At 51.8% G+C, this 27,915-nt stretch overlaps 1 protein-coding gene across 1 annotated transcript in view; it reads left to right on the top strand.

The window, feature by feature from the left end:
* CACNA1B (calcium voltage-gated channel subunit alpha1 B) overlaps positions 1-27,915 on the top strand; it is a gene marked incomplete at both ends in the record, with an annotated part of 159,300 nt that overhangs the window by 92,524 nt on the left and 38,861 nt on the right. Inside the window, 6 exons of the mRNA XM_082656260.1 lie at positions 60-177; positions 2,168-2,235; positions 5,140-5,246; positions 8,560-8,622; positions 12,070-12,900; positions 13,862-14,079. Coding sequence (XP_082512386.1) covers positions 60-177; positions 2,168-2,235; positions 5,140-5,246; positions 8,560-8,622; positions 12,070-12,900; positions 13,862-14,079 — 1,405 coding nt within the window. The remainder of the gene's footprint in view (positions 1-59; positions 178-2,167; positions 2,236-5,139; positions 5,247-8,559; positions 8,623-12,069; positions 12,901-13,861; positions 14,080-27,915) is intronic.

Below are 27,915 nucleotides of genomic sequence, written 5' to 3'. Positions count from 1 at the left end.
TGCGTGTGAACGCGGGTGGCTGTGGGGACATGGCCCGGCTGCTCTCCCGCCCTCTGCAGATCCTGACTGGGGAGGACTGGAACGCGGTGATGTATCATGGGATCGAATCGCAAGGTGGAGTCAGCAAAGGCATGTTCTCGTCGGTTTACTTCATTGTCCTGACGCTGTTTGGAAACTGTATCCTTCTGCCGTCTGGGCAAGGGGGTCGGTGCTTCCTGGGCCTGCTCTCCCCTCCCTCCCCAGGAGGACGGAGCCGGTGGTCGGCACGAATGAATGTGTGGGCGGCTTTCCCATGGAGGGTGGGCCATGATGCACCCCTGCCCAGGAGCAGCTTGAGTTACAGATGCAGCCTGAGGTCGGCCCCGGGGGCCGAGGAAAGCGTGAGCAGCGCGTGGGGTGTCCCGAGGCAAGTAGCGAGGTCAGCGGCGGGAAGATGTGGGCTTTGAGCCTGAGGGCAGCCATCTGTTTTGTTTTCACTTTAATTTAATTCAGTAATTAAGTTGTGGCACTGGGCTTTTGAACAAACCTTCGCCCATGGAAACGCCCACCTGCAGAGAAGCGCAAAGGAAGGTCTTGTGTGGAGGATACTCCTCAGGCTTGTGTTTCAGGGTCTGGGCAGTGGGACTCTGGGGCGTCAGGGCAAGCCCAGCCAGAGAGGCTGTGCCTCAGGCCCCCTGACCGCGCCGCCCGGTTGGAGTGTGTCCCTGTGGCTGGGCCCCAAGGGGCATGGCCTTCGTCCTGCTCTCGGCGTAGCGAGGCCTCTGCGGGTGCCCACAGCTGTGGGCAGTGCCAGGAGGCAGCAGCCGACCTTGGCGTCCTGTCCCGTGGGCCCCGCTGGGGCCCTGAGCAGGCCTGTCTATGAGGCACTGCCCTGGGATGTGGGTCCCCCCTGAGTCCCAGGACACCTCCTTGCCAGACAGGGGGCCTGACGCACAGGGGTCACGCAGAGCCGACGGCTGCTTGAGCGTGGCACTGGCCCAGAGCCGCTGGGATAACATGGGGCCCAGGGCTGTCCCTGGGCGTCTGTCCCAGGACCAGAAGGGTCTGAGACGGTTCGGCTGTCACAGCTGAGGGGAAGGGGCAGCTGGCATTAAGCGGGCAGCGGACACCCCATGGCAAAGGACTGCCTGCCCATCGTCAGTGTGCAGGGCACTAGGTGACCGGGAGGGCACCCACCCGTGGGGGCCAGGGGTGGGCCTGGGTCTGCGGGGGCGGCACAGGGGTGAGGCACCGAGGGCTGGGGCTGGGGCAGGGGCGGGGGCAGCGCAGGGAGGACAGTGCTGCCTGGCGCTGAGGCTGGGAGAGGTGGCTCCGTTGACGGGAAACCTGAGGGGGTTCAGGTCAGCGGCAGCGCGAGGGCCTGGGCCTGCAGAGTTCAGATGGGCGGGGCAGGGCCGTTGGGCCCCCTGACCCTGGGACCCTGGGGAGTTACCTGCCCTCTGTGGCCTTCGTTTCCTCATTTCTGACTGGGGGCCATAGGAGCGCCTTGTCGCGGCTCCCAGGGGGCACAGTGGGAGGACGCTTTGGAGGCAGCGGCCTCCTGCTGGGCACTCCCGTGGCATCTGCCATCCGCACGTTGCCCCTGCTGCTCTGGAGGAGGGGCACCTCGAGGGAGGGGTCCCAGGACTCGGCTTTGGTAAAGGAAGGTGGGAACGAAGCCAGGCATGTGTCCGTGAGCCTTGCCAGGAAGCTGGTCCGTCGGTCTCTGCTCGTGGGACCCAAAGGTGCCAGAGCCCACATGCAGCCTAGGTGCTTGTTGGGAGAGGTGGGGGCAGAGCGGGCAGCCCTTGTGCCCTCCTAGGAGGCAAAGGCAGATCAATCCAACACAGCGCGAGCTTCCGGCCTGGAGCGTCGGCCCTGAAGAGGGGGCGGGGGGAAGGGGTGGTGTGGGCCTTCGAGGAGGCCGGGCAATGTGACATTGCATGAAGGAGGCCGGGTGGAGGCCAGGGGCCCACAGGACCCAGCGGCTGGGCTGGGCTGTGTCTGAGGCTGACGGGCTGACAGGGCTGGAGGGCCGGGGGTGGGGGCGTGTGGACACCAAGGAAGGAGGCCGAGGCTGCTCAGGCCCTGGGGAGATGGGCCCCTGTGTTGTCAGAGGGAGCCGTGGTCTGAGCCTGGGAGAGGCTGTGCGTCGGAGGGCTTCCCTTCCTTAGCTGGAGCCGACCAGACACTCTGCTGAACGTCTTCCTGGCCATCGCCGTGGACAACCTTGCCAACGCGCAGGAACTGACCAAGGTGTGTAGGTAGGGACCCACCTGCAGCCTAGCTATGGGTGGGGTGGGGGGGTCAATCCGTGTCGCTCTGGATGCTGCTGCAGAGCCATGAGGAGGGCCAGGACCTGGGTTAAGGGCCATGTGACTGCTGTCCAGGGGTGTTTCCTCCAGGCCCTGGACAGGCAGGGCTGTGGGGAACGGCACCGAGGAGGTAGGCAGAAAGAGCATGCTGGGAAGGCAGATGGGCACGAGGGCAGCTCCTGGGAAGCCGAGACCTGGGAAGGATGACCGGAGAGGCAGGAGGAGGTGTGGGAGCTGGTGGTGGATGACATGGCGCAGACCAGAGAGGGGCCTGGAAGATGGGGGCCGGGCTGCCCTGGTCTCTGTGTGGAGTGGGCTGTGTCCTCTCAGGAGCGAGACGCATCAGGAGGTGGGCCTAGGGGCCATCCAGTCTGAAGACCCCAGAGGGCACTGAGGGACCCTTGTGGTCATTCCCGGTGTGGCTGGCTGAGCTCAGGCTGGCGCTGGGCAGCGCGGTCCTGAGTCGGGCCAGGCTGGCGCTGGGGGAGCAGTCGGTGCCTGTTCTCAGCAAGCCCGTGTCCCGGCAGGACAGCTTTCTTTCCAGGCTGTGCCCAGTGGGAGTCGTCTAACAGTCATGTCTCATCCTTGAGCCTGGTGGGGGACGTGATTACACGTGTCTCCCCTGTGGTTTCCCTCCAGATGGCACAACCCCCTGCCTGCTTACCGTCACCCTCTCTGCCCTGGGCAGTGCAGGCAGCCCGCTGTTTCAGCCTCAGGCTGGCGCTTTGACAAGCCCGGCTCCCGGTGCAGAGGGCACTCCTGCTGGTCAGGGGCTCTGAGCAGGCTCTGCTCCTTGCAGGCACGCGCATACTTGCTCTGTACGCCGGGCCTATGCCTGTGCGCGCACCTGTGTGTGTGGGTGTCTGTGCGCTCGCGCCCGCCGTCCCTGACAGCCTCCCACTTGTGTAGCACCCACTCCAGTCTAGCACATCCTAAGACTCTTAACACTGTCCCCGTTCTGGGGCTTGACTCGGGCCTTCCCTGAGGAAGGCAGGCGACAGAGATGCAGGTGTGCCACAGTGGTCCTGACAGCGCGTGCTGTACAGGTGCCCTGCTGCCCCACCCGGCTCCCTGCGAGGAGTGCTCCACGGGGGCGGCCCGTGCAGTGTGCCTCCCCCCACCCCCTAGCTGGGCTGGGGCAGTGCCTGTGGGTCTGGACTCCTCCCTTCTTCTGGGTGCTGGCTTCTGAGGATTGGGAATCCCACTGGCGTGCCCATTTCTGTTGTTAGCCAGTTCCTAGACTGAACCTTGCCATTCAGGAGGGGCTGGAGAATGGCTCAAGGCTCTGGCTGGGGGGACCCGTGCAAGCACAGAGCACTTCTTGGGGTCAGGATTTACAGGACCACGTGAGCTAGGGGTGCCCAGCAGCATCGTCCTGGGCTGGGTGAGCTTGAGTTCAAAGCTCTCACTGCCCCTTCAAGGCTGTCAGTGGGTGAGGACATACTGACAGGCCATGTCCTTGGGGCCCTGTATCCATGCACAGACCATAGGTGGTGGCCCCTTTGGGCAAACTGCCCTAATTCAGGAATTTCCTTGCTTTGGGAGTTGGGGCAGGTGGACGCCTGTCTGTGTCAGGCTATGGGGCATTCCTGGGCTGGCCAAGAGACCAAAGGGCGGACACTCCCTCCTTTACAGTCCCACAAATATATGGTAGCATCATTTATTTTGAAGTGGAAATAAACTCACATCGAGTTTGTTTGTAGAACACCAGTTGGAGTGATTTGAGGGCCGTAAACCAGGGTGGAGCCCATAGCTGGAGGAACGACGTCTCTAGGGTGTTCTGGTGGGTCTAGCTCTGCCTCCCCTCTGAGGCCTGAAGTTTGAATGTCTCTTCTCTATGGTGGGAAATCTTCAGACAGCTAATAGGGGGCTTAGTTGCCATTGCTCTGCCTCTAAAAGCAGATTCAAGGACATTTGGGGACATGTTGGGAATGCCAGCTCCCAGGGGAGCCAGGTGGGCCCGGGATTGGGGTAATGGGGGATATAAGCATGGGCCCAGTGATCTAGCTGGACGGCACAGAGACTGGTTTCCCTCCCAGGGCTGGTAGACTCAGCCTAGAGCTGTTTATCTAGATCTGAGGAGCAGATCATGTTGGTTTTGCCTAGTGACATGGGGCCAGGGCTGGAGGGTCTGTCTGGATGTCCACTCCCTTCCCATGGAGAGGGCAGAGGCAGGGCGGGGTGTCTGCGCAGGTGCGCACACATGAGCACATGCTATCCCGGGTGGCAGAGAGCCGTGGGGCTCCTCTCCAGGAACTCAGTGGGGAAGGGAACACAGGGCCAGGCATGGTCACAGGTAGACAGATGTGACCCGATGAGTGCAGGTGGAAAAGCTCAAAGGCTGCAAGGTGGCCCTGCTAGGCACATTGCTGGTGATGGTTCGTGTGGGTGGTGCAGGGCAGGGACCCAGGCTCAGGGTGGGGCGCCTGCCCCTCGCCCTGGCTCAGCACCCTGGGGAAGAGGTGACTTCGTTCCAGTGTGACAAGTGCTCTGGGTGGCGGGGGAGCAGGTGGGAATAAAGGAGGGGTGGGTTTGCATTTTGATGGAATAAAGACTAACACGTGGAAATGGGTCCCTGGGGCTGGAGCTCTGGAGTGGGGCTGTCAGCTGTGAGCGCCCTGGGAAGGGGTGCTGGCACAGAAACCCTGGGGACTCTTGCCTGCAGAGGTGGGCGTAGCAGGGCGGTCTGGAGCGTGGGTGGGTCGTGCTAAGGCAGGAGCTGGCTTCCTGGCCCCACTGGCTCAGGAGGCAGGAAGGACTCAGAGGCCCCAGGCGGAAGAGCTGGTGGCATCGGCGTGGACACAGCACTCTCAGGCTAGCTACACACTTCTGTCTGTCCAAACAGGACGAGGAGGAGATGGAAGAAGCAGCCAACCAGAAGCTTGCTCTGCAAAAGGCCAAAGAAGTGGCTGAAGTCAGCCCCATGTCTGCCGCCAACATCTCCATCGCCGCGTAAGCTCTCGGAGCGGGTGGTGGGCGGTGGCGGGAGCAGAGTCCAGCTCCCCCGGGGCCTCCTCAGGGCCCTCGCCTTGGCTGGAGCTGTTAGGATGCAGCCCCTTCCCAGGAGCTGAGATGCGGGGGGATGGCACTCCTCCCCTGCGGGGACTTTTGAGCAAAGAGACCACCAAGTAAAGCCTCCCCGCTTCTCCCCGCCGGGGGGAGAGCGCGGTGTGGCAACGCCGTGGGTGGGAGTGACCACGGAAGGCGGCCCTCTGGACAGTCTTGGGCAGCGCCAGGGACTTGGTGTGTCTGACTTACACACCGCCTTTCAGAAGTGTGTTTTGTGAGCCGGAAGATTCAAGGGGTTACTTCAGCAGCCCGAGAGACTTAATGCAGTTTCCAATAGTATCGAGTTCTGGTGTTGGGACAGGGGTCGAGAGGAGGCCTCTCTGATGAGCAGAGGTGCAGGCGGGGCTGAGACTTCCGTTGGGGACTCTGGTCACCCAGAGCCAGCTGAGAGTGCTGCTGGGGGCGTTATGGATTTCCGAGTTGGGACAGAACGCCCCAGCGCAGGGCCAGAGGCCACGGTGGGCTGGGGGGCGTTGGCCCCCGGGGAAGGAGGCAGGAAAGTCCGGCCCAATCCCGGTCACTGGGTGGCCGTGAGAGAGCACAGAGGGGCTCGGGGCCAGGCTGAGCCCACCCTGGAGCTGCTGCCCCTGCCTTCTGCCCCGCTCGCCAGCCCCCGCCACGGCTCCCACTCCCCACGCTGCTCCACGGGCCCCCCCTCTGCACCTGCTTCCCTCTCCCGTGCACACTGTGCTGCGTGGTCGGAGCACCTCAGGCCCGTCTGTGGTGACACAGGCACTGGTGCCGAGAGTGCGCTGGCACGTGGATGCGTTTGTGGGAGTGGGAGTGTGTACACGCACGGGTGAGGGTGCATCTTAGCAGCCCCATTCTCGCCTGGACGCCACAGGGCCATGGCCTGTTTTCTAGGATGATGTTTGCAGAGGACCTGTCTCTAAGGTGAGCAGAAAGTGCTGGCCTTTGGGGGAGAAGAAGTAAAGGGAGGTCCCAGGCCCTGGGAGTCCAGGCAGGGGTGCAGGGGGCCTGCAAGGAGCCAGGCAGGACACAGCCGCCATCATTCCACAGCTGCTGGGGGCTCAGTGCCCAGTTGTTCTGGAGTTCTGTTGTCTGGCCAATGCACCTGCTCGGTCTGCTTGGTCCTGGGCTTGCTGTGACCCGGTTACTTCCTGAGCTGCATAAGCTGCTGGTGGTCTGTGTAGAGGACGTGGTTGGTGACTGACCCATTTATTCACGTGGGCCCTGTGGAGTTTCTGTGTAACTTTTGCCTTCCTGCTGTCCCGGAGGGGAGCGTGGTGTCCTGTGTCCCCTGCTGCTGCCCAGGGCTGCCCATTCCTTGGGGATGTGCGGCAGGGTGTCCACTCCCACCTGGGCTGGGACCTAAGCGGGGAGGGGCCCTCAGCACAGCCACGGGGAGCTTGTCAGGACACCCGAGAGGGAAGTCTGGATGTCCTTCCTCTCCCTCCGCCCCCGTCCCCGTTTGGGACGCCGCTGTGCAGGAAGCAGGCTGTAGGCCTGCATCCCCGGGGCCTGGGGGACACTTGGCGCTCTCCCTCACAGCAGGCCCCGAGCTCGGTGCTGGCCCATCCCTGTCACGGCCAAGCTGGGGTATGTCCAGGCACTGGCCCTTGCGTCCCCCTCTTGGGCCAGCTGTGGGTCCCGCGGCCTCCCCCGGGACGCGGCTTTGGGCTTGTCCTCGGCCCATCTCCGCTGCATGCACAGTGGGTCTGACGTGACTCCAGGTGCGGAGGGTGGGGGCGTGAGGACCACTGTGCGTGCTTGTTTGCTCTCCTCCGTCGAGCTGAGGCATCTGCGGGCAGGAGCTGTGCTCCAGCGCCTGTCTGTCCCGTCTGCCCCAACGGTTCCCTGCTCTGCTGGCAGCAGCAGCCTCTCCGTGTTCACTTCTCTGCCCGAGCCTCTGAGGTGGTGGGAGAGGCTCCGAGGGACCCCGCTCTGACCTGCTCCCGCAGCGGTGCTGTGTGGTCTGTGAGGCGGGGGCCTGGTCGAGACGTGCGCTGTGAGCCTCTGATGCTCAGGGCGCCTTTCGTGTCCGTGGTGTTTGAGCGGCTCCATGGGCCGTGCCCGAGCGGACGGAGGCTCTGTGACGGACCCTCCTCAGAGGGGCGCCCGAGTCCCCTAGAGCCACTGGGGGTCCAGTGTCCTTGGCCTCAGGGGACAGTCCCCTCAGCCTCCTGGGAGGGAAGGACACTCAGGCTGATGCGGCCCTTCTGGCTCTCGGCTGTGTCGGCCTCGACGTCACTGGGACTCACAAGTGCCGGTGCCCACGGCCGCTCCCACACGCGGGTTCACACTCACACACGCTTGCTCTGATCCTTGTTCTCCTAATGTTCACAGTCTCAGTCACACTCACACCAGCTCACATGCTCATTCACAAGCTCACACACTCAGCCATGCACACCGCTTTGCTCACTCTCTTGTACACACATGCCTGTATGCACGCAGGGCAGCCAGGCAGGGGAACTGCTTTGAGCTCCTCAGAAATGCTTGTCGACTCAACCTTGAGAAGGCAGCGCTGGGGACCCACCTGGTCCTCCCCTGGGAGGGAAATGACTGTAAAGAGACCTATGGTTTCTCTCTATTGATTTTGGAAAAGCTTCCAGAAAGACACTTCCAGAAGGACACTCAAGGGAAGGTGGGCTGGTGGTAGAACCTGTTTGCCCCTGGGGAGGCTGGTGGTGACCTGGTGGCAGTGCCTTAGAGCCTGGGGAGCTGAGGGGCCAGGGCGGCTTGGGGGCTGAGCATGGTGTTCAGGAAGCAGGGCCCAGGTGAGGCCGGAGGCAGGTAGGCCCCTGTGTCAGCCGGCTCTGCTCCGCCTCGAAGGCCAGGGGACCACAGGGGTGAGCCCTCCCTGGCGCCCGGGGAGTGGGGCGCCAGGGCCGGCGGGGGCGAGGGGGCTGATCACAATGGCGGACGAGTGGTACCCGCTCCTTCCAGCCCCCCTGCCCTTCCAGGGCAGTGTGCACAGAGCTGCGCTGGACGGCCCAAGATGGCGCTCTTGCCCTCGGCCGTGGGGGTCACTGCTCCGTGGGCGCTCCTTCTCTCTCATCTTCTCTTTTACCCCGAGGTCTCGGCCGGCCTCACTCTGATAGAAGCATCCCCGGCCTCCTGCCTGGATGCACACTGCAGCCTGTGCCCTGACCCGGCGCGGCTCACACCGTTCTAGCCTCTCGTAGAACTCTCTGGTGTTCTCACTTTTGTTCTGTTTTGTTTTTTGCATGTGCAGTTTTGTAAAGCAAACTCGAGGTACTGTATCTCGCAGCTCATCTGTCTCCAGCGTAACCTCACCGTGAGTCTCTCTGCTGCAATTTCCATCTATGGCTTCGTGATAACTACACGCCAACGCCTTCTGTCCGCCCCTAACTCTGCTTCCCACTTCAAGTCATTCGCTTCAGGGGGCAGCTCCAGGCCCACATCCTGCAGCCTGGCCGGGGACGGCGGGCACACTTCCTGACGCCCTCACGTCCTGCTCGTGGGATCAGGCTCTCTGGGCTCAGCCCCTCCTCCTCTCCCTCCTGGTCTCTGTCCTCCTGCCTGTCTGTCCCTGTGCTGTCACTCTGGTGTCTTGAGCAGATCTACTTCTCCTGAGGTGACCACCACTGGGTGCCACTGGGGCTGTCTCCTTGCGGCTCCCATGAGGTAGAGGATTGCTCAGGGGCTCAGGACATCCGTGGGGTCCTCCTGCCCCACCCTGCCTTGCTGGGGAGGGGGTGTCTCTGGGACCCTTAGGAAGTCTTGTTCTCGCGAGAGCAGAGCTTCCGCCTGCTCGTGAGGCTTCCGGAGACCAGCCAAAGCCTGAGGTAGAGCCGTAGAAACCCCAGGGTGGCCCTGCTGGGGGTGACACCAGTCTGCCCCAGGGCCTTCTTTCTGCAGGTGAGAAGTCCCTGGAGATGGCCAGGTGCCCTCTCCGTGTCCTGGTGGTGACGGGCACTCCTGCCGTCCCTGAACCCCTGGCCCCTGTTACTTGGCCAGCACAGAGCTGGGCTCGGTGCTCTCACGAGCACGCGGACCTGCTGGCTGTTGGGCCCCCGACGTCCACAGGGTAAGAAGGCTGGATCCTGAACGACTGACTCCCGGGTGGCCTGAGATGCGGGCGTAGGTGCCAGCGCTGCTGTACCTGGGCTGCTCCACATCGTCACAGCTGGGGGTGACTGAGGGAAGACTGACTTTCTCAGCACGGAGACCTCAAAGCAGGGCCCCACCACAGAGGCTCCTTCTGAATCCTGTTGGCACATCTGGGTCAGGGCGGCTGAGCCGGGCTCTGCCTGCAAGCCGGGCTGGACTCGGTGGGGCGGGGGGGGGGCCCTTCCCTGTGCCCCCTTCGGGAGTGCTTCTAGACGAGGCTTTCGCCTGGGTCAGAGTCCTCTGCCACACTGCACTGTGGGTCAGAGCCTGACCCGCCCCCGCACATTCTTGGAGCTCGGTGGAGACACAGAGAGTGAGAGGCGAGCGCCGGCCACGCTGCGCCACATGCCAGGCAGGGCAGGGACAGAGCAGCAAGCAGGTGGGGGCAGGCTGCCGCCCCCCAGCAAGGCACAGAGGCAGAGACACGTCCAGAGAGGCAGCGACACGTCCAGAGAGGCAGCCAGCAGCGCCGCCGCGTGCTGGGCAGGCGCAGACAGTCTCGGGTGGCGTGAGGCCCAGAGAGGCAGCCACCCAGCAGGAGCGGGGCTGGTAGAGCCGCCTCTGGGAAGTTATGAGGGGAGCCTGCCAGCCCCACGCAGCCTCTAGTCCAGCAGGCACCCCGCCTCTCCGTGGACTTGAGCTGGTTCCTGGGTGAGACAGAGCTGCGTCTGAGGGTGAGGCTGAGGGCAGAGCCCGTTCCTCCTGAGCTACCAGCTACCACGTCCCCATCGTCTTTACTGCCTGCCTGTTTCTGTTCTGACAGGCGGGTCCCCAGGGCTCATGGCTGGGTCTGAGCAGGCCACCACCTGCCGCCCAACGGCTCCGAGTCCAGGCCCATCTCGGCCTGCTGGGCTGATGGGGAAGCCTGACCAGTGTCCGGCCGTCAGCCCTCACGGGTTCCTGCACCATTGGGGAGCGCCCCTGGTGGCTGCTGTCCACTTCACAGGGTTCGGCATAGTTCAGAGTTGGGCCCTTTGTTTTGGTGTCAGCTGGGGATGGGTAGGTCCCCCGTGGCTCTGGGTTGAAGCCAAGGAGAGAAGGTGGGTCTGTTGCCAGGTGACTTTGGGAACGGGGCAGCAGCCGAAGGTGTGCTGCCCACCAGTCAGCAGGTGGTCAGAGAGGCTGACCGCTGTCCCCCATACGTTGCCCTGCCTGCCCCCCGTCTGGGCCCCCAAGGACAGGCATCAGGCTCTCCTGCTCTCATACTTTCAAGGTGCTTCCCTGGAAATGGCTCCCCACCCTGGGGGCAGGACTCAGCGTGGTGCTCAGTGGCTGGGGCTCAGAGCCGGGGGGTGGAGACCTGTCCCACCTGGGCCCCCAAGGCCCCCAGGTTGTGGCTCTAGGCCGTGCGGTCAGTGCAGCTGGAGTCCGGCGGAGGCCTCGCGTCTCCTTTAGACACTTGTTTCCTCTTGCCCTTGCATGCGTCCGATCGTGGCTCCGTCAGTGACTCGCTGTGGACCCTGTGTGAGTCACGTCCTCCGTGCTCAGTGTGACGTGGGGACAAGAGCAGCACCCAGTCCCTGAGGTGGTTGTGAGGGCTGGAGGAGGTGGCCGCTGGCCCAGATGTCACAGCCACCCTTGTCCTCGTGCTGCCACTGCTGCCCCCCCACAGTGGTCCCGAGACCTCCAGGGGCTGCAGGACGAGACTGGCCTCTGAGGAGGTGGTGCCGGCTCGCCAACTTTGGGGTCTTGTTCAGCAAATATCCCAGAATGCAAAGGGCTTCCACGCACCCTGTGGCTGTGGAATCCACCTGTGACTGTGTGGGTGAGCTTGGGGGGCGGTCAAGGCCTTTAGAAGCCTGTCTAGTGAGGGCTGAGCCTGGACGACAGGCCACTCCTGGCGCCGGAAGGCTCTCAGCCCCAGTGGAGCCAGGAGAGAGGAGGGCACTGCTGAACACAGGACGTAGTGTCCAGCCGCAGACCTGCCTGCTGGGCTGCTGGGCATTCAGCAAAGGGTCACTGAGCTGAGTGGCAGCTGCCCAGATGGGGCCGACCACCGCAGGGAGAGTCCCCGCCTGACTCCCGCGAGGGCCAGCCGCCCCCGGGGCCCCTCGCTCCCTGGGTAACTGTCCCTTCCGCTCCTGACGACCCGCCTCTTCTCGGGTTCCCTCTCAGACACCCCGTCTTCCTCTGGCCAGTGGCTCCCCTCCTGGAGGTGGAGATGGAGAAGCCCCTCCTCGGGCAGCCTGCTTCCTGCCTCCTCAGTCCTGCTCCATTTGGACGTTGCCCCCCTCCTCGCCCCATTCTGGCCTTCCTGGCGGGCAGCCCACCTGCCCGGGAAGCCTGTCTGCCACCTCATGCTGGTGCCTGTCATTCCCACTGCTCTGCACCCCTGGCCCCCCGGCCTTGAGCCCCCACCCCCAGGTGAGGCTCTCACCATCTGTGGGCGCCCCCCGGAGGGCGCAGGGATGAGGTCTGTTTCCCTGGGTATCGGCCGCCAACTCTGCCCCTCGACTCTGCTGGGGTTGCCAGGGCTCCTGCCGCCCCCCCGCCCCCCCACACTGCGCCCTCTGCCATCTCTCCATCGCTGTGTGTCCATCCGTGGCTTCCCCTGCGAGGCAGAGAGGTGGGGGGCGGCTTGGGGGCGCGGCTCACGCGGGTCTCCCCACAGCAGGCATCAGAACTCGGCCAAGGCGCGCTCGGTGTGGGAGCAGCGGGCCAGCCAACTGCGGCTGCAGAACCTACGAGCCAGCTGCGAGGCGCTGTACAGCGAGATGGACGCCGAGGAGCGGCTGCGCTTCGCCACCTCCCGCCACCTGCGGCCCGACATGAAGACGCACCTGGACCGGCCGCTCGTGGTGGAGCCGGGCCGGGACGGCGCGCGGGGGCCCGCGGGGGGCAAGGCCCGGCCCGAGGGCGCGGAGGCTGCCGAGGGCGCGGACCCGCCGCGCAGGCATCACCGGCACCGAGACAGAGACAGGGACAAGGCCGCGGTCGCGGCCCCGGCGCCGGCGCCGGCGCCGGCGGGGGAGCAGGACACGGCGGACGCCCCGAAGGCGGAGGGCGGGGAGCCGGGGGCCCGGGAGGAGCGGGCACGGCCGCGCCGCAGCCGCAGCAAGGAGGCCGCGGGCCCCCGGGAGGCCCGGAGCGAGCGTGGCCGCGGCCCGGGACCCGACGGCGGCCGGCGCCACCACCGGCGCGGCTCCCCGGAGGAGGCGGCAGAGCGGGAGCCCCGGCGCCACCGAGCGCACCGGCACGTGCCCGAGCCGGGCAGGGAGGGCGCGGCGCCCGGGGCTAAGGGCGAGCGGCGAGCGCGGCACCGCGGCGGCCCCCGGGCCGGCCCCCGGGAGGCGGAGAGCGGAGAGGAGCCGGCGCGGAGGCACCGCACGCGGCACAAGGCGCCGTCCGCGCACGAGGAGGCGGAGAAGGAGGCCGCCGCGGAGAAGGAGGGCGAGGTGGGGGACAGGGACGAAGACAAGGAGCTCCGCAACCACCAGCCTAGGCGAGTCAGCGCGGTGGGGGGGGGGCGGGGGGGCTGGGGGCAGTGGTGACTGGGCCGGACGTGCCAACCAGCCCGTGAGGGGCAGGCTGGTAGGGTTACACAGATCAGGGGTGCGCGGACCTGGCCGGGCGGCCCAGCCCTCTGTCTCAGCCCCTTTCTGCAGTGGTGACAGTCCTGCCTTGTTGGGCCGGCGTGGTGGGGAGCGTAGCTCTAAGGCGCCCGGGAGGAAGGGAGGCTATGGGTGAAAGTGTTGGGACTGGCTTGGGACACTGAGACTTGGAAAAGGTACCCCGGGGAGAAGAGAAAAATGTGTAACCCCGTGAAGCAAGGCGAGTCAGGAGAGCCTGAGGGAAGCCTGAGGAGGCCACAGGACTAAATGGTGGAATGGGAGGGGGCTGGGCTATGCGGCCATGACGGAAAGGACCCCCATCCCAGGCCAGCCCAGCCCGGTCCCTGGCTGGGACAGGATCTGACGGTGACTTTGTGAGAACCCAGGGGTAACAGGAGCTGTTAGGCTGAGGCCAGCAGTCTCCATGCTTGCCAATGAGTCACAGACCACCCAGAACTCGTGCAGCCAGAGGCCACAGCTCAGGATCAGCCCGACCTGGACACGGTCTTTGTGTGCAGAGCTCTGTGCTGAGCCTTTGCCCTGGTGGGGCCCCAGATGGGGTGGCTTAGGGTAACATCCTCTTCCAGGCTTCTTCGTTCTGCACACAGTTCTGTTATATACACATAACGTGATATCAGCCATGCCTGGCCTTGTGCCAGGGACAAACAGGTGAGTCAGCCCTGTCCCTACCTTTCAGACCTAAAAACAGAAATGTATAGGGTGATAAAAACCATGACAGAGGAGGTGATCAGGGATTTATTTGATCTGTATAGGGGTTTAAGAAGCTGGGTTTTGCAGACTGAATAGGAGTTTGGCTCTCCATCAGACTCTGATGTGCATTCTTGGTTGCAGGGAGCCACACTGTGATCTGGAGGCCAGTGGGGTAATGGGTGTGGGCCCTGTGCATGCCCTGCCCAGCACCTGTCTAGAGAAGGTGGAAGAACAGCCCGAGGATGCAGATAATCAGCGGAACGTTACTCGAATGGGCAGTCAACCCTCGGATCTGAGCACCACTGTGCACGTCCCAGTGATGCTGACTGGCCTTCCTGGGGAGACCACGGTCGTTTCCAGTGAGTATCTCCCCATAACATCAGGGCAGGGCCCACCTTGTGCAGGCTCGGTTTGCTCTCCCCCCTTCCCTCCTGCTCCGTGACAGCCACCCGGGGACAGAGCTTGCCTCTGTGAATTGTTCCCCAACTGGAAAGTCTTTGCTGTCAGCATTTGTGCCTTGCTATCCCTTTGCTTTCCAGTGCCCCAGAGGAGCCCTCTTGCTATTACATGTCACTTAAGCTCTAGTCTGCTTCCTTCCAACGGTATTTGCAAGTTACCAGGTAAGTGCCAGGCATGGTGTTAGAGTGCAGGGGGCACAGCAGGGGGGAGTGGGACTGGCTGCCCTTGCGGGGCTCAGAGTCTCGTCGGGAAGACAGACCACAGCGCGGTCACGGCTCTTCACAGTCGCACAAACGCTGCTAAGGACTGTGGCCACAGACCTGACTGAGGTCGGGAGCTAGCGGGCGAGAGGAGGGGGGTCTCAGGGTGGTGGTATTCCACCCACTTACTTATGGTCCTGGCTCTGCAGTTCCTCCACCCACCTACTTATGGTCCTGGCTCTGCAGTTCCTCCCAGGCCTTTGCCTGAGCTTCCCTTTTTCTTCCCCTCCCTCCCTCATACTGTGTGTGAGGTCATGACGGAGCAGCCGCTCCACAACTGACTTGTGTGCGGGCACTGAGGGCACAGTGTAAATAAAATGCCAACCTGCAGGTGACAAAGACAGGCCCTTCACATTATGCGCAGGTGCACGGGCGTTTTGTGAACACCAAGGATAGAAAAAAACATTCCCAGGGGCAGAGGTGACTTGGAATTCCAGATGAAGATTCAGCCTCAGGCAGGCCCAGGTGCTGCCACATGCTTGCCTGTCTGCAGACGTGTCCACGCACAGAACGGGCGCTCCCTCTTACCCAGGGGCTCTCGCCTGGGGCCGATGGATAGTGCACAGCGCCAGGTGTAACAGTGGGGGTGGCTGGCTCTGCCCGCTGAGCCTCCCCCTTCCTCGTTGCTTCCTTGGAAGAAGGCTTTCCCTGGTCCATTCTGTCGTTTCACCTCCCATGGCAGTAGTGTGTCTGTCTTCCCAGACTCCCGAAATCAGCCCCCGGGTCTCATTCTTTCTGGACTAGCTTGAGGGTCCCCACCTGGTTTTTGTCCACGGGAGTCGAGGTGTGGCCCCTCCTCCCCAACCCTGGCAATCACTGATCTTTTTACTGTCTCTGTAGTTTGCCTTTTCCAGAACGTCTTATAGTTGGAGTCACCTAGTACGTAGCCTCTTTAGACTGTCTTCTTTCACTTACCCGTGTGCATTTAAGGTTCCTTCGTGTCTTTTCGTGGTTTGGTAGCTCATTTCTTTTTAGTGCTGAATAATATTCCGTTGTCTGGATGGACCACGCTTTATTTATCCATGCACCTATTGAAAGACACGTTTGTTGCTTACAAATTTTGTCAGTTATGAATAAAGCTATTATAAGCATTCATGTTCAGCTTTTTGTGTAGACATACATTTCCAACTCATTTGGGTAGATACCTAAGAGCATGGTTTTTGGATTGTGTGGTAAAACTACATTTAGCTTTGTAAGAAACTGGTCTAACCAACTGGCTATATCATTTTTACATTCCCACCAGCAGTAAATGAGAATTCCTGTTGCTCCGCATCCTCTCCAACATTTGGTATTGTCAGTGTTTCGGATTTTCGCCATTCTGATGCGTGTGTATTGATAGCTCATTGTTTTAATTTGCAATTCCTTAATGATATATGATGTTGAGCGTCTTTTCGTACGCTGATTTGACATCTGTATATCTTCTTTGGTGAGGTGCCTGTTCATATCTTTTGCCCACTTTTCAATTTTTTTATTTGAAAAAAAATTTAGAGACAAAGTTTTAAAGAGCAGTTTAAGGTTCAAAACAAAATTGAGAGGGAGGTAGAGAGATTTCCATATACTGTCTGCCTGCACACATGCATAGCCTTCCCTATTATCAGCATCTCTCATTAGAATGGTGCTTTTTTTTTTTTTCTTTTAAACCAAGGATAAAACTACGTTGACACGTCATAATCACCCAAAGTGCACGGGGTACATTAGAGTTCACTCTTGATGTTGTACATTCTGTGGGTTTGGACAAATGTGTAATGACATATATCCATCATTGTGACATGACACACAATATTTTCATTGCCCTAAAAATTCTCTGTGCTCTGCCTGTTCATCCCTCCTCACCTCCCATCAACGTCTGGCAACCACTGATCTTTTCATTGTCTTTGTTCTTTTGCCTTTTCCAGAATGTCATATAGTTGGAATCATACAGTGTGTAGCCTCTTCAAATTGGCTTCTTTCACTCACCAATACGCATTTAAGGTTCCTCCATGTTTTTTCATGGCTTAGTAGCTCATTTCTTTTTAGTGCTGAATAATATTCCATTGTCTGGATGGACCTTAGTTTATTTACGCATTCAACTACTGGAGAACATCTTGGTTGCCTCCAAATTTTGGCAATTATGAATAAAGCTGCTGTAAACATTTGTGTGCACGTTTTTGTGTGGACATAAGTTTTCAACTCCTTTGGCTGAATCCTAAAGAGAGTGATGGCTGGATCATGTGGCAAGAATATGTTTAGTTTTGTAAGAAACCGCCAAGGTGGCTGTACCACCTTATGTTCCCACCAGCAATAAATGAGAATTGCTGTTGCTGCACATCTTTGCCAGCATTTGGTGGTGTCCCTGTTCAGATTTTGGCCATTCTAATAGGTGTGTCATGGTGTCAGGTTGTTTCAGTTTGCGTTTCCCTGATGACGTTTGCTGGGAAACATCTTCATGTGCTTATTTACCCTCCGTATGTCTTCTTTGGTGAGGTGTCTGTTAAGGTCTTTTGCCCATTTTTTAATCAGGTTGTTGCTTTTATGTTTGAGTTTTAAGAGTTCTTTGTATATTTTGGATAACAGTCTTTTATCAGGTGTGTCTTCTGCAAACATTTTCTCCCGGTTTGTTGCTTGTGTTCTCATTCTCTTGATGTCTTTCACAGAGCAAAAGTTGTTCATTATCTCCTAGGAGTGTTATAGTTTCACATTTCACATTTAGGCCTATGAGCCATTTTGGGTTAGTTTTTGTGAAGGGTGTAAAGTCTCTCCAGATTAATTTTTTTGGCATGTGGTTGTCCAGTTGTTCCAACACCATTTGTCGAAGAGACTATCTTTGTTCCACTGTATTGCCTTTGCTCTCATGTCAAAGATCAGTTGACTGTTATTTGTGGGGGCCCGTTTCTGGACTCTCTGTTCTGTTCTGTTGACCTATTTGTTCATTCTTTCCCCAGTACCACACTGTCTTGATTACCGTAGCTATATAGTCAGTCTTGAAGTTGGGTGGTGCCAATCCTCTAACTTCGGTCTTCTTTAATATTGAAGTTTTGGCTATTCTGAGTCTTTTACATCTCCATGTAAACTTTAGAATCATTTTGCTGATATCCATAAAATAAATTGCTGGGATTTTGATTGAGACTGCATTGAATCTATAGATCAAGTTGGGAAGAACTGACAATGTTGAGTCCTCCCATCCGTGAACATGGAACATCTCTCCATTTATTTAGTTCCTTTATTTCATGCATCAGAGTTTGTAGTTTTCCTCATAGGGATCTTGTACATATTTTGTTAGATTTATGCTTAAGTATTTCATTTTGGTGGGGTGCTAATGTAAATAGTGTTGTGTTTTAATTTTAAATTTCACTTGTTCATTGTTAGTATATAGGAAAACAGTTGACTTTTTGTGTGTTAACCCAACCTTGATAAAATCAGTTATTAGTTCCGGGAGTTCTTTTGTTGATTCTATCAGATATTCTCTATAGGTGATCAAGTCATCTGCAAACAAATACAATTTTTTAGTCTTACTTCCCAATCTGTATAGTTTTTTTGTTGTTGTTGTTTGCCTTATTGCATTAGCAAGGACTTCCACTATGGTATTGAAAAGGAGTGGTGAGAGGCGCATCTTTTCCTTGTACGTGATCTTAGTAGGAAAGCTTTGAGTTTCTCACCATTAAGTACGATGTTAGCTGTAGGTTTTTTTGGTACATATTCTTTATAGAGTTGAGGAAATATTCCCTCTATTCCAATTTACTGAGAGTTTTTATGGTGAATGGGTGTTGGATTTGTCAAATGCTTTTTCTGCACCTGGTCATATGATCATATGATTTTTCTTTTTTTAGTTTGTTGATGTTATTATGGATTACATTAATTGATTTTTAAAAATAATTTTATTTATTTATTTATTTGTCTGTGTTGGGTCTTCAGTGCTGCGCACGGGCTTTCTCTAGTTGCAGCGAGCGGGGGGCTACTCTTTGTTGCGGTGCACGGGCTTCCTATTGTGGTGGCTTCTCTTGTTGCACAGCACGGGCTCTAGGGGCATGGGCTTCAGTAGTTGTGGCATGTGGGCTCCGTAGTCATGGTGCACGGGCTCTAGAGCACGGGCTCAGTAGTTGTGGTGCACGGGCTTCGTTGCTCCGCGGCATGTGGGATCTTCCTGGATTAGGGATAGAACCTGTGTCCCCTGCATTGGCAGACAGATTATTAACCACTGCACCACCAGGGAAGCCCTGTGTTAATTGATTTTTGAATGTTGCACCAGCCTCACATGTCTGGGATTAATCCCACTTGGTTGTGGTATATAATTCTTTTATACTTTTTTGGGTTCGATTTGCTAATGTTTCGTTGAGAATTTTTATATCTATATTCATGGGAGATATTGGTCTGTAGTTTTCTTGTGATGGCTTGTTTGGTTTTAGTATCAGGGTAATGGTATTCCCTTTGGTAAAAGGGAATTTGGTAAAAGGTAAAAGTATTCCCTTTGCTTCTATCTTCTGAAAGAGATTGTAGAGAATGGGTATGATTTCTTTCTTAAATATATGGTAGCATTCACCAGTGAACCCATCTGGGCCTGGTGTTTTCTGTTTTAGAAGGTAGTCGATTATTGATTCAATCTCTTTAATAGGTATAAACCTATTTAGAAGGAATAGATATAAACCTATTTAGATTATCTGTTTCTTCTTGAATATCAGCAGATTGCGTGCTTCCAAGGAATTGGTCCATTTCAGGTAGTTTATCACATTTGTGGGCGTAGAGTTGTTCATAGTATTAATTTATTATCCTTTTAATGTCCATGGGATCAGTAGTGATGTCTCCTTTTTTATTTCTGATATTAGGAATCTGTGTTTCCCCTCATTTATCTTAGTTAGCCTGGCCTAGAGGCTTATCAATTTTACTAATCTTTTCAAGGAACCAACTTTTGGTTTCATTGATCTTCTCTGTTGATTTGCTTTTTCAGTTTCATTGATTTCTGCTTTAATTCTCACGATTTCTTTTCTTCTGCTTACTTTGGATTTAAGTTGCTCTTTTTTCTCTTCCTAAGGTGGAAGCTTAGAGTATTGATTTTGGGTCTGTCTTCTTTTCTAATTTATGCATTCAATGCTATAAATTTCCTTCTAAGTGTTGCTTTTGCTGCATCCAACAAACTTGGATAAGTTGTGTTTTCATTTTCATTTAGTTAAAAATATTTAAAAATTTCTCTTGAAGTTTCTTCTTTGACCCGTGTGTTATCTAGAAGTGTGTGGTTTGAGCCTTACATATTTTGAGATTTATCTTTCTGTTACTTAGTTTAGTTCATTGCGGTCTGAAAACAGACATTTTGCCCACTTTTAAATTGGGTTGTTGTTTTCTAATTGTTGAATTTTTAGAGTCCTTTGTATAATTTTGATAAAGACTTTTATCAGATATGTGATTTGCAAATATTTTCTCCCAGTTGGTGGCTTGTCTTTTCATTTTCTTAATGTCTGGTGTTTTTGATTGTTACTGGTGGGAGGGTTAATTTGGTCCCTGGTATGACTTCTGCTAGGAGCAGAAATCTAGGCTATTGACTTTTATATGTTAATTTTGTATCCTACGACTTTTCTGTATCTTCAGATGTTCTTTAGTTTTAGCATTGATTCTCTTTGTTTTTTCCCAAGTACATTATGCAAAATTTTGCAAATACAGTTGTAACTATTCCTTTCCAAATATTAGGTCTTCCTTCCTTCCTTCCTTCCTCTCTCTCTCCTTCCTTCCTTCCCTCCCTCCTTCCTTCCTTCTTTCGTCCTTTCTTCCTTTCTTTCTTTCTTTTGCCTGATTTCACCAGCTAATATACTAACATTGGAGTTACTAGGTACCCTTACCTTGCTTCTGCCTACACTAAGTAAGATTCTGGTTTTGGGCTTGAGAGGTGTGTGTCTGTGTGTGTCTACGTCTGTGTGTCTGTGTGTGTATAAGATCATGTTATAGTGTTCATTAATTTCTTTTTCAGTAAGTATTTTTTTATCTGGAATAGATGCTGAATTTTGTTGCAGGTCTTTTCGGCATCCATAGAGATCGTATATTTTCCCCTGAAATATGGGGATTTATACTAATAAGTTTTCAGATCTTGAACTGTCTTTGCAATCTTAGAATAAACCCCACTAGGTTATCATATTTATTTTTGAATGTGATGCTGGATTCTGTTTGATAATATTGGTGCTTCATGGAGGATTTTTGGATTGCGATGTATTTTAGGGCATTGAGATGTGTTCTGTAGCTTTCTTATATTATGTTCAAGTGTCATAAGGTTTAGATGTTAATGTTATATAGTTACCTCTTGCTTAACTTCATTAATCCGTTTCTGAAAATCACATGTTGTAGTGGGAGTCCCATTTCCCATTATTTTAGATGGGAAAAATTGTAATGTACTATACAAATTATAATGTATTATAATTAGTTGTACTCAAAATCCCCAACCAATTTCTTAAAACAGAACTAAAGCACAGTTAGTCACAGAAAACACTTAATACATTGTTTCCTGATCACCGCAGTTAAAATAGCTGTTAACAAGCAATTGCTTTGGACACCTCCTTCAGTGAAACTTGCACTTTTCAAAAACATCGACACATGATTCTGATAGCTAACCAACTGACTTTGGAATCTTGCCTGACAGTTTTCAGTGTTTTGAGTTTTGGGGATGTATACATTTTTCCTGCATAAACAACAGTCAAGAAAGCCTCAACAACGTTGTAATGAGAGGTACATGTATTCTCCTGAAGTGTGAGTATTATAAAACTAAGAGGTGCTCTGTTGAGTATTTATTATAAAACTAAGAGGTGCTCTGTTGAGTATTTATTATAAAACTAGGAGGTGCTCTGTTGAGAAATTTTACCTGAGGAGATGTTCTGTAGGGTGTACCTATTATTGATCCATAAAAAGAATTAGGACGTTTGCTTCTTTTCCTTTTCTGGGGTAGTTTAAGTAGCATTAGGATTACTTGATCTTTAAAGATTTGGTACAGTTCCGTTGTGAAATAAATCATCTGGGTTTGGTTTTTGTTGTTGTTGTTAGGATAGTTCTTTGATAATTTATCTGTTTCTGTATGGATATTGGTCTGTTTAAACGTTCTTATCTCCTAAGATCAGTTTGGTAAACTGTAATGATCCATTTGATCTAGGTTTTCCAATTTATGTACATAAGAGCTATGCAAAGAAGTGGCTTAAGTTGTTAAAACAATTTGCTCACTGTTTTCTTCCCCCTTCTTATTTTTTATCCTGTATATTTTGTGTTTCCCCCTTATGTTCTTGATTAAATTAGTTAGAAGTTTATACAATTTGTGGATTTTTATAAAAAGAACCAGCATCTTTGTTAGTTCTACTATGGTTTTCTTTAAAAATCTTTTTTTTCCCAATTTTATTTTCCTTATGTACCTCCTTCTGCCTTTTTTTGTTTTACTTTGTCATTCCTTTTCTAGCTTCTTTAGTTGGAGACTTAAGTTTATTTTAGTCTTTATTATACGATTATTTAAGGCTCTGAATTTTCCTCTGATTGCTAATTTAATTGTAGCCTAGAGATTCTGATATTTGGTGTTTTCATTTTCACCAGATTTTAAAGGAATTATGCAATTTTGGTTTGTATTTTCCCTCAGTGTTTGTAGATTCCTTGGGATTTAGTATATAGAGAATCAAGTACTCTGCAAGTGAACAGTTTTATTTTTTACTTTCTGATATGTATGCCTTCTATTTCCCTTCTTCCCTTGTGGTGCCGTGACTTCCAGTACAGTGTCGGATAGCAGCGGTGAGAACTGACGTTCTTCCCTTGTTCCCATCTTGTGGGAGAAGGGAGCGCTCAGTCTTTCACCATTAAGTATGATGTTAGCTGTTTTGGGGTTTGTTTGGTTTTTTTTTTAAGATGTTCTTTATCAAGTTGAGGAAATTCCCCTCTGTCACTTTTTTTTTCTAAGTTTTTATATTAAATGAGTGTTGAATTTTATCAGATTTTCTGCCTCAATTGATATGATTATGTGGTTTTTCTTCTGTAACATGGTAGTTTACACATTGAGTGATTTTCAAATATTGACCTGCCTTGCATCCCTGGGACAAACTCTGCTGGTCATTGTGTATAATTATCTTTATATATTGCTGAATTCTGTTTTTTTTTTGTCGTTTTTTGTTGTTGTTGTTTGTTTGTTTGTTTTTTGCGGTATGCGGGCCTCTCACTGTCGTGGCCTCTCCCGTCGCGGAGCACAGGCTCTGGACGCGCAGGCTCAGCGGCCATGGCTCACGGGCCCAGCCGCTCCGCGGCATGTGGGATCCTCCCGGACCGGGGCACGAACCCGCGTCCCCTGCATCGGCAGGCGGACTCTCAACCACTGCGCCAGCAGGGAAGCCCTGAATTCTGTTTGATAATACTTTGTTAGAGAGTTTTGCCTCTGTATTCATGAGGGATATTGCGCTACGGTTTTCTTTTTTGTACTCTTTGTCTGGTTTTGGTATCAGAATAATACTAAATTCATAAAATGAATTGGATAGTGTTTCTTTTTATGTTTTTTGGAGGAGACTGTGTAGAATTGGTGTTAATTCTTTAAATGTTGGACAGAATTTGCCAATGAAACATTTCTTTTTTGGAATTTAAAAATTAGCCTTAATAGGGCTATGTTATGTAATCATACTGGGTGAGTTGCATTAGTTTGTGCTTTTGAAGGAATTGGCCTGTTTCCTTTGTCAAATTTATGTGTGTATAGTTGTTTGTAGTATTCCCTTATCATCTTTTGATGTCTTCGTGATCTGTAGTGACTGCCCCTGTCTCATTCTTGATACTGGTGCTTTGTGTCTTGTCTCTTTTTTGTCAGTCTTAGAAATTTGTTAACTCTCGTTGATCTTTTCAAAGAAACGCATTCTTGTTTCATTGACTTTCTCTATTGTTTTCTGTTTCCAATTGCGTTTGATTTCTGCTCTTTATTATTTGCTTCTCTCTGTTTGCTTCGGGTTTATTTTGCTCTTTTTTAGTTTCCCGAGATGGGAGCTTAGATTAAGTCTTTTCCTCTTTTCTAAGGTAAACATTTAGTGCTATAAATTTTCTTCTTAGTACTGCTTTAGCTGTGTCCCACAGATTTTGATATGTTATCTTATCATTTTCATTCAGTTTTGTTTTAAAAATTTCCCTTGAGACTTGCTCTTTGACTCATGGGTTATTTAGAAATGTGTTATTTAGTTTCCAAGTGTTTGGAGATTTTCCTGTCATCTTTCTGTTTGGTGTCTAGTTTGATTATTTTGTGGTCAGTGAACACACTCTGTATGATTTCAGTTCTTTTAAATTTGTTAAGGTTTGTTTACTAGCCCAGGAGATGGCATTTCTTGGTGTGTGTTCTGGGTGTGCTTGAAAGGAGCGTGTATACTGCTGTTGCTGGGTGGAGTATTCAGTAAGTATAGGTTAGATCCTGTTGGACGCTGTGGAGTTCTGTGTGCATGCTGGTTTTCTGTCTAGATCTTCAATTGTCGGGAGAGAGATGTTCCAGTATCCAACCATAAATGTGCTCCTTAAACCCCCATCCAGACCTGTTCCTTTCAGTTCCATCTGGCTTTGCTTTACATGCTTTCCATGCTTTCCAGCTCTGCTGCTGAGAACATACACATTTAGAATTCTGTCTTCTCGAGAGACTGACCCTTTTATCATTGTGTAATGTGTCCCTTATACCTGATAAATTTCTTTGCTTTGATGTTTACTTTATCTGATATAAATATACCCACCCTTGTTTTTTTTAATTTTTTAAATTAATATTTGCCTATAAGATGTATATCTTTTTACTTTTAAACTAGCTATATAGGTATATTTTAAGCTAGTTTCTTGTAGACAGCATATCTTTGGGTCATGTTTTTCATCCATTCTGTCAGTTCTTTTTTTTTTTTGCAGATTTTTTGCATATTTAGACAATGTATGTTTAATGTAATTATATATTATGGCTTACATATTCTGTTTTATTTTTCCTATTGTCTGTTTTTTCTATTTTTTATTTTTTGGCTGCACCGCACAGCATATGGGATCTTAGTTCCCCAGCCAGGGATCAGACCCACGCCCCCTGCGTTGGAAGCGTGGAGTCTTAACCACTGGACTGCCAGGGAAGTCCCCCTATTCTTTCTATTTTTTATTTTTCTGGTTTCTTTTTCCTGCATTCCTGTGGGTTACTTGTTTATATTTTAGAATTCCACTTTGATTTATCTATAGTATTTTTGAGTGTATCTCTTTGTATTGGTTTTTTAATGGCTCCCCTAGGTATTACATATATATAACTTGTCTCAGTCTACTAGGGTTGTCATTTTACCAGTTGGAGTAAAGTATAGAAACTTTACCTCTCTTTTTCCTCCACATGTATAAAATAATTAAACGTTTCCTCTACGTATATTTAGAAGCACATCATTGTGTGTTATAATTTTTGCTTCAACTGTAAAATGTAATTCAGAAAACTCAAGAGGAGAAGGAAAGTGTGTTGTATTTTTACTCTTTCTATTGTTCTTTGTTTCTTCCTTCCTGATATTCTAATATTTCTTCTTCCATAACTTTCTGTTTGGAGGACCTTCCTTAGCCATTCTTTTAGGGTAGGTCTGAAGGTGACAAATTCTCTTAGTTTTCCTTCATCTGAGAATGTCTTGATTTTCCTTTCATTCCTGAAGGATATTTTCACTGGGTATAGAATTCTGGGTTGACAGTTCTTTTTTTTTCAGCACTTGAAAAAACGTGTGCCTCATCCTTCTGACCTCCATGGTTTCTGATGAGAAATCCACTGTCATTCGAATTGTTTTCTTCCTATAGGTAAGATGTTGTTTCTCTCTCGCTGCTTTCAAGATTTTTTCTTTGTCTTTATATTTCAGAAGTTTGATTATGATGTATTTTGGCATGAGTTTCTTTAGGTTTATCCTGTTTGGGGTTCACTCAGCTTCTTGAATTTGTAGGTTTATGTCTTTTTGCCAATTTTGGAAAATTTTCATCCATTATGTCTTTGACTGCGTCTTCAGCTCTGCCCTCTTTCTCTTTTCTTTCCAGGACTCTGTTGACATGAATGGTAGATCTTTCGTTATAGTCCCGAAGGTCCCTGAGGCTCTGTTTACTTTTTTCAGTCTATTTTCTCTCTGTTGTTCAGATCGAGTAATTTCTATTGTTCTGTCTTCCAGTTCACTAATTCTTTCCTCTGTGCCCTCCATTCTGCTGTTGAGCCCATCTATTAAGTTTTTAATTTCAGTTATTGTATTTTTCAGTTCTCAAATTTATGTTTGGTTCTTTATATCTTCTTTTTCTTTGCTATTTTTTTCTCATTTGTTTCAAATGTGTTTTTAATCATCTGTTGAAGCATTTTTATGATGGGCACTTTAAAATCATTGTCAGATAATTCTAACATCTGTATTATCTTGGTGTCTTTTCTCATTCAAATTGAGTTTTTCCTGGTTCTTGGTATGACAAGTGATTTTTGATTGAAACCTAAACATTTTGATATTATGTTATGAGCCTCTGAGTCTTATTTAAGTCTTCTGTTTTTGCTGGTCTGCTGTGACAACACACCAACAGGAGGAGGGTTGGGGAGCTGCCTCATTATTGACAAATCGGGGTGAAATACAGGTTCCTCACTTGCCCTCCATTGACACCCAGTGGGAGTGGGTTCCTTGTCCCTGCTGGGCTGAGCTGGGAATTCTAGCTCCCCGCTGGGCCTCCACTGATACCGTCTTGTCTGGGAGAGAGGGGAATCCTTGTTACTGTTCCCTACATGCCTGCATTGACGCAGTAAGGGTTGACCTCATTACCTCTGGGTGGTGGTAAAAGTCCCGACTTTCCACTAAGATTCACTCTAGCAGGTAAAGGGAAGGGGATGCCTCCTTACCTCTGGGTAAGAATCGAAGTCCAGGCTACCCATGTAATCTTTTCTGATATTGTATGGGTTGGGAGTCTTGTTATTACCACAGGGTGGGTATGAAAGTTCCTGCACTCACTTGGCTCTCTCTGATACCACCTCAGCAGGGGCTTTGGGTACCTCATTACAGACTGGTGAGGGTGGAGGTCTAGGCTCCCCACTTGGCCTCTGCTCATATGAGTGGAAGTAGGGCTGTGGTTTTTTTCTGAGGTGTTAGTAGAGTGGTTATTGGCTATAAATTTCCCATCTGGTTAGGCTCTACCTTTCCTGGTCCTGTCACTAGGGAGAGCTGGCCTTTAAAAATCTTCCCTGTTGGCATTCTGGGTTGCTGGCTTCTCCAGCACCAAGGATATATGAGGCATAAAAAAAAAAAAAAACCCAGAAACAAAACCTGTTGTTGTGTTGTTCCTCAGTTTCCAAGATACCAGCAAATCTGCCTTCTTTTCTCCACCTTTCGGAATCTTCTTAGGTTGGCCTTATGTATGATGTCCAGGGTTTTTAGTTGTGCTTAGAAGGATGAATGGAAGAAAGTACCTCTATTCCATCTTTTCAGAAGCTGAAGTCTTGAGTTAATTTTTATATATGGCATGAGGTAAGGGTTGAGGTTCTCATTATCCACTCCCCCACCACCATTGATGTCCATTTGTTCCATTACTGTTTGTTGAACACGCTGTCTTTTTCCATGGAATTACTTTGGTTCTTTTGTCAAAAATCAATTGATAGGTGTTATGTCATTTCAGGAAAAATTTCTGGGATTACAGTTTTAAATGTTAGTTCTATTACATTGTTTAATTTTTGTTTTTCAGACATTCCAGTTATACACATGTTAAATCTCCTTTGCCTATCTTCTGTATGGATTTCTCTGTTACCCTTCTGAAAACTCATTCTTCATTTCACTCCTAAATTCTTTTTCCCTTGCTATAATTTCAGTCATATCTACTTTCCCTTGGACTTATCTGTTGTCTTGTGATTTCCAAGATGATTTTTTCTCTTTAACTTTATTTCTCAGATATTTTTGTCTTTTTCTTCAATTTCTCTCCTAAGTTTGGTCAGCTCTCATCTCACATCGCCTAGTTGTCCCTACATTTTTATTTTGAATCTGATTTTGTGGTGTTTTTTCCTTATCAACAACTGTTTGTTTAATTATATTTAATTCATGTTGGAAAGTTATGTGACAGTTTTCCTCCTTTGCAGTTGTTTTTTTGTGGAGAATTTTTATTACCTGAAAGGTTTTCATCCTTACTTTCTGTGTTCTTATGTAGAAGCTTTGTATGGTTGTTGGGTTCATTTTTCTGATAATGAGGAAGTATGTTACAGTCTCCTGGACCAAAAATTACATGTGATTTTGTGAAGAGTAGGGGAGGGGTTTGGGCAGCTTACTTGGTTTCTAGTTCAAGAACACCCTCTTATTTAGTACAGTGAAACCCAGTTTCTTTTTCAGTGGTCCCTAGTGGGGAGTGTTTGTCTAGTTCTAATTCTGTGATAAAATCCTATCTCTGGAGGACCCTGGACCTCAGACACTTGTTTCTTCCTTCCCTACATCACTGAGCCGCTGAAGTCGCGTCTCTCACTGTCTTCCCCAAGTTGCCATCTCCAGTGCCTTGTACTTTCCAAGCCTCTGCTTTCAAGCCCCCAGAAGCAACGCCCTGACCTAG

This window comes from Grampus griseus (genome assembly GCF_964374135.1).
Source record: "Grampus griseus genome assembly, chromosome: 6".
NCBI classification, from domain to species: domain Eukaryota; kingdom Metazoa; phylum Chordata; class Mammalia; order Artiodactyla; family Delphinidae; genus Grampus; species Grampus griseus.
This window is presented reverse-complemented; position numbering and strand designations above follow the sequence as displayed.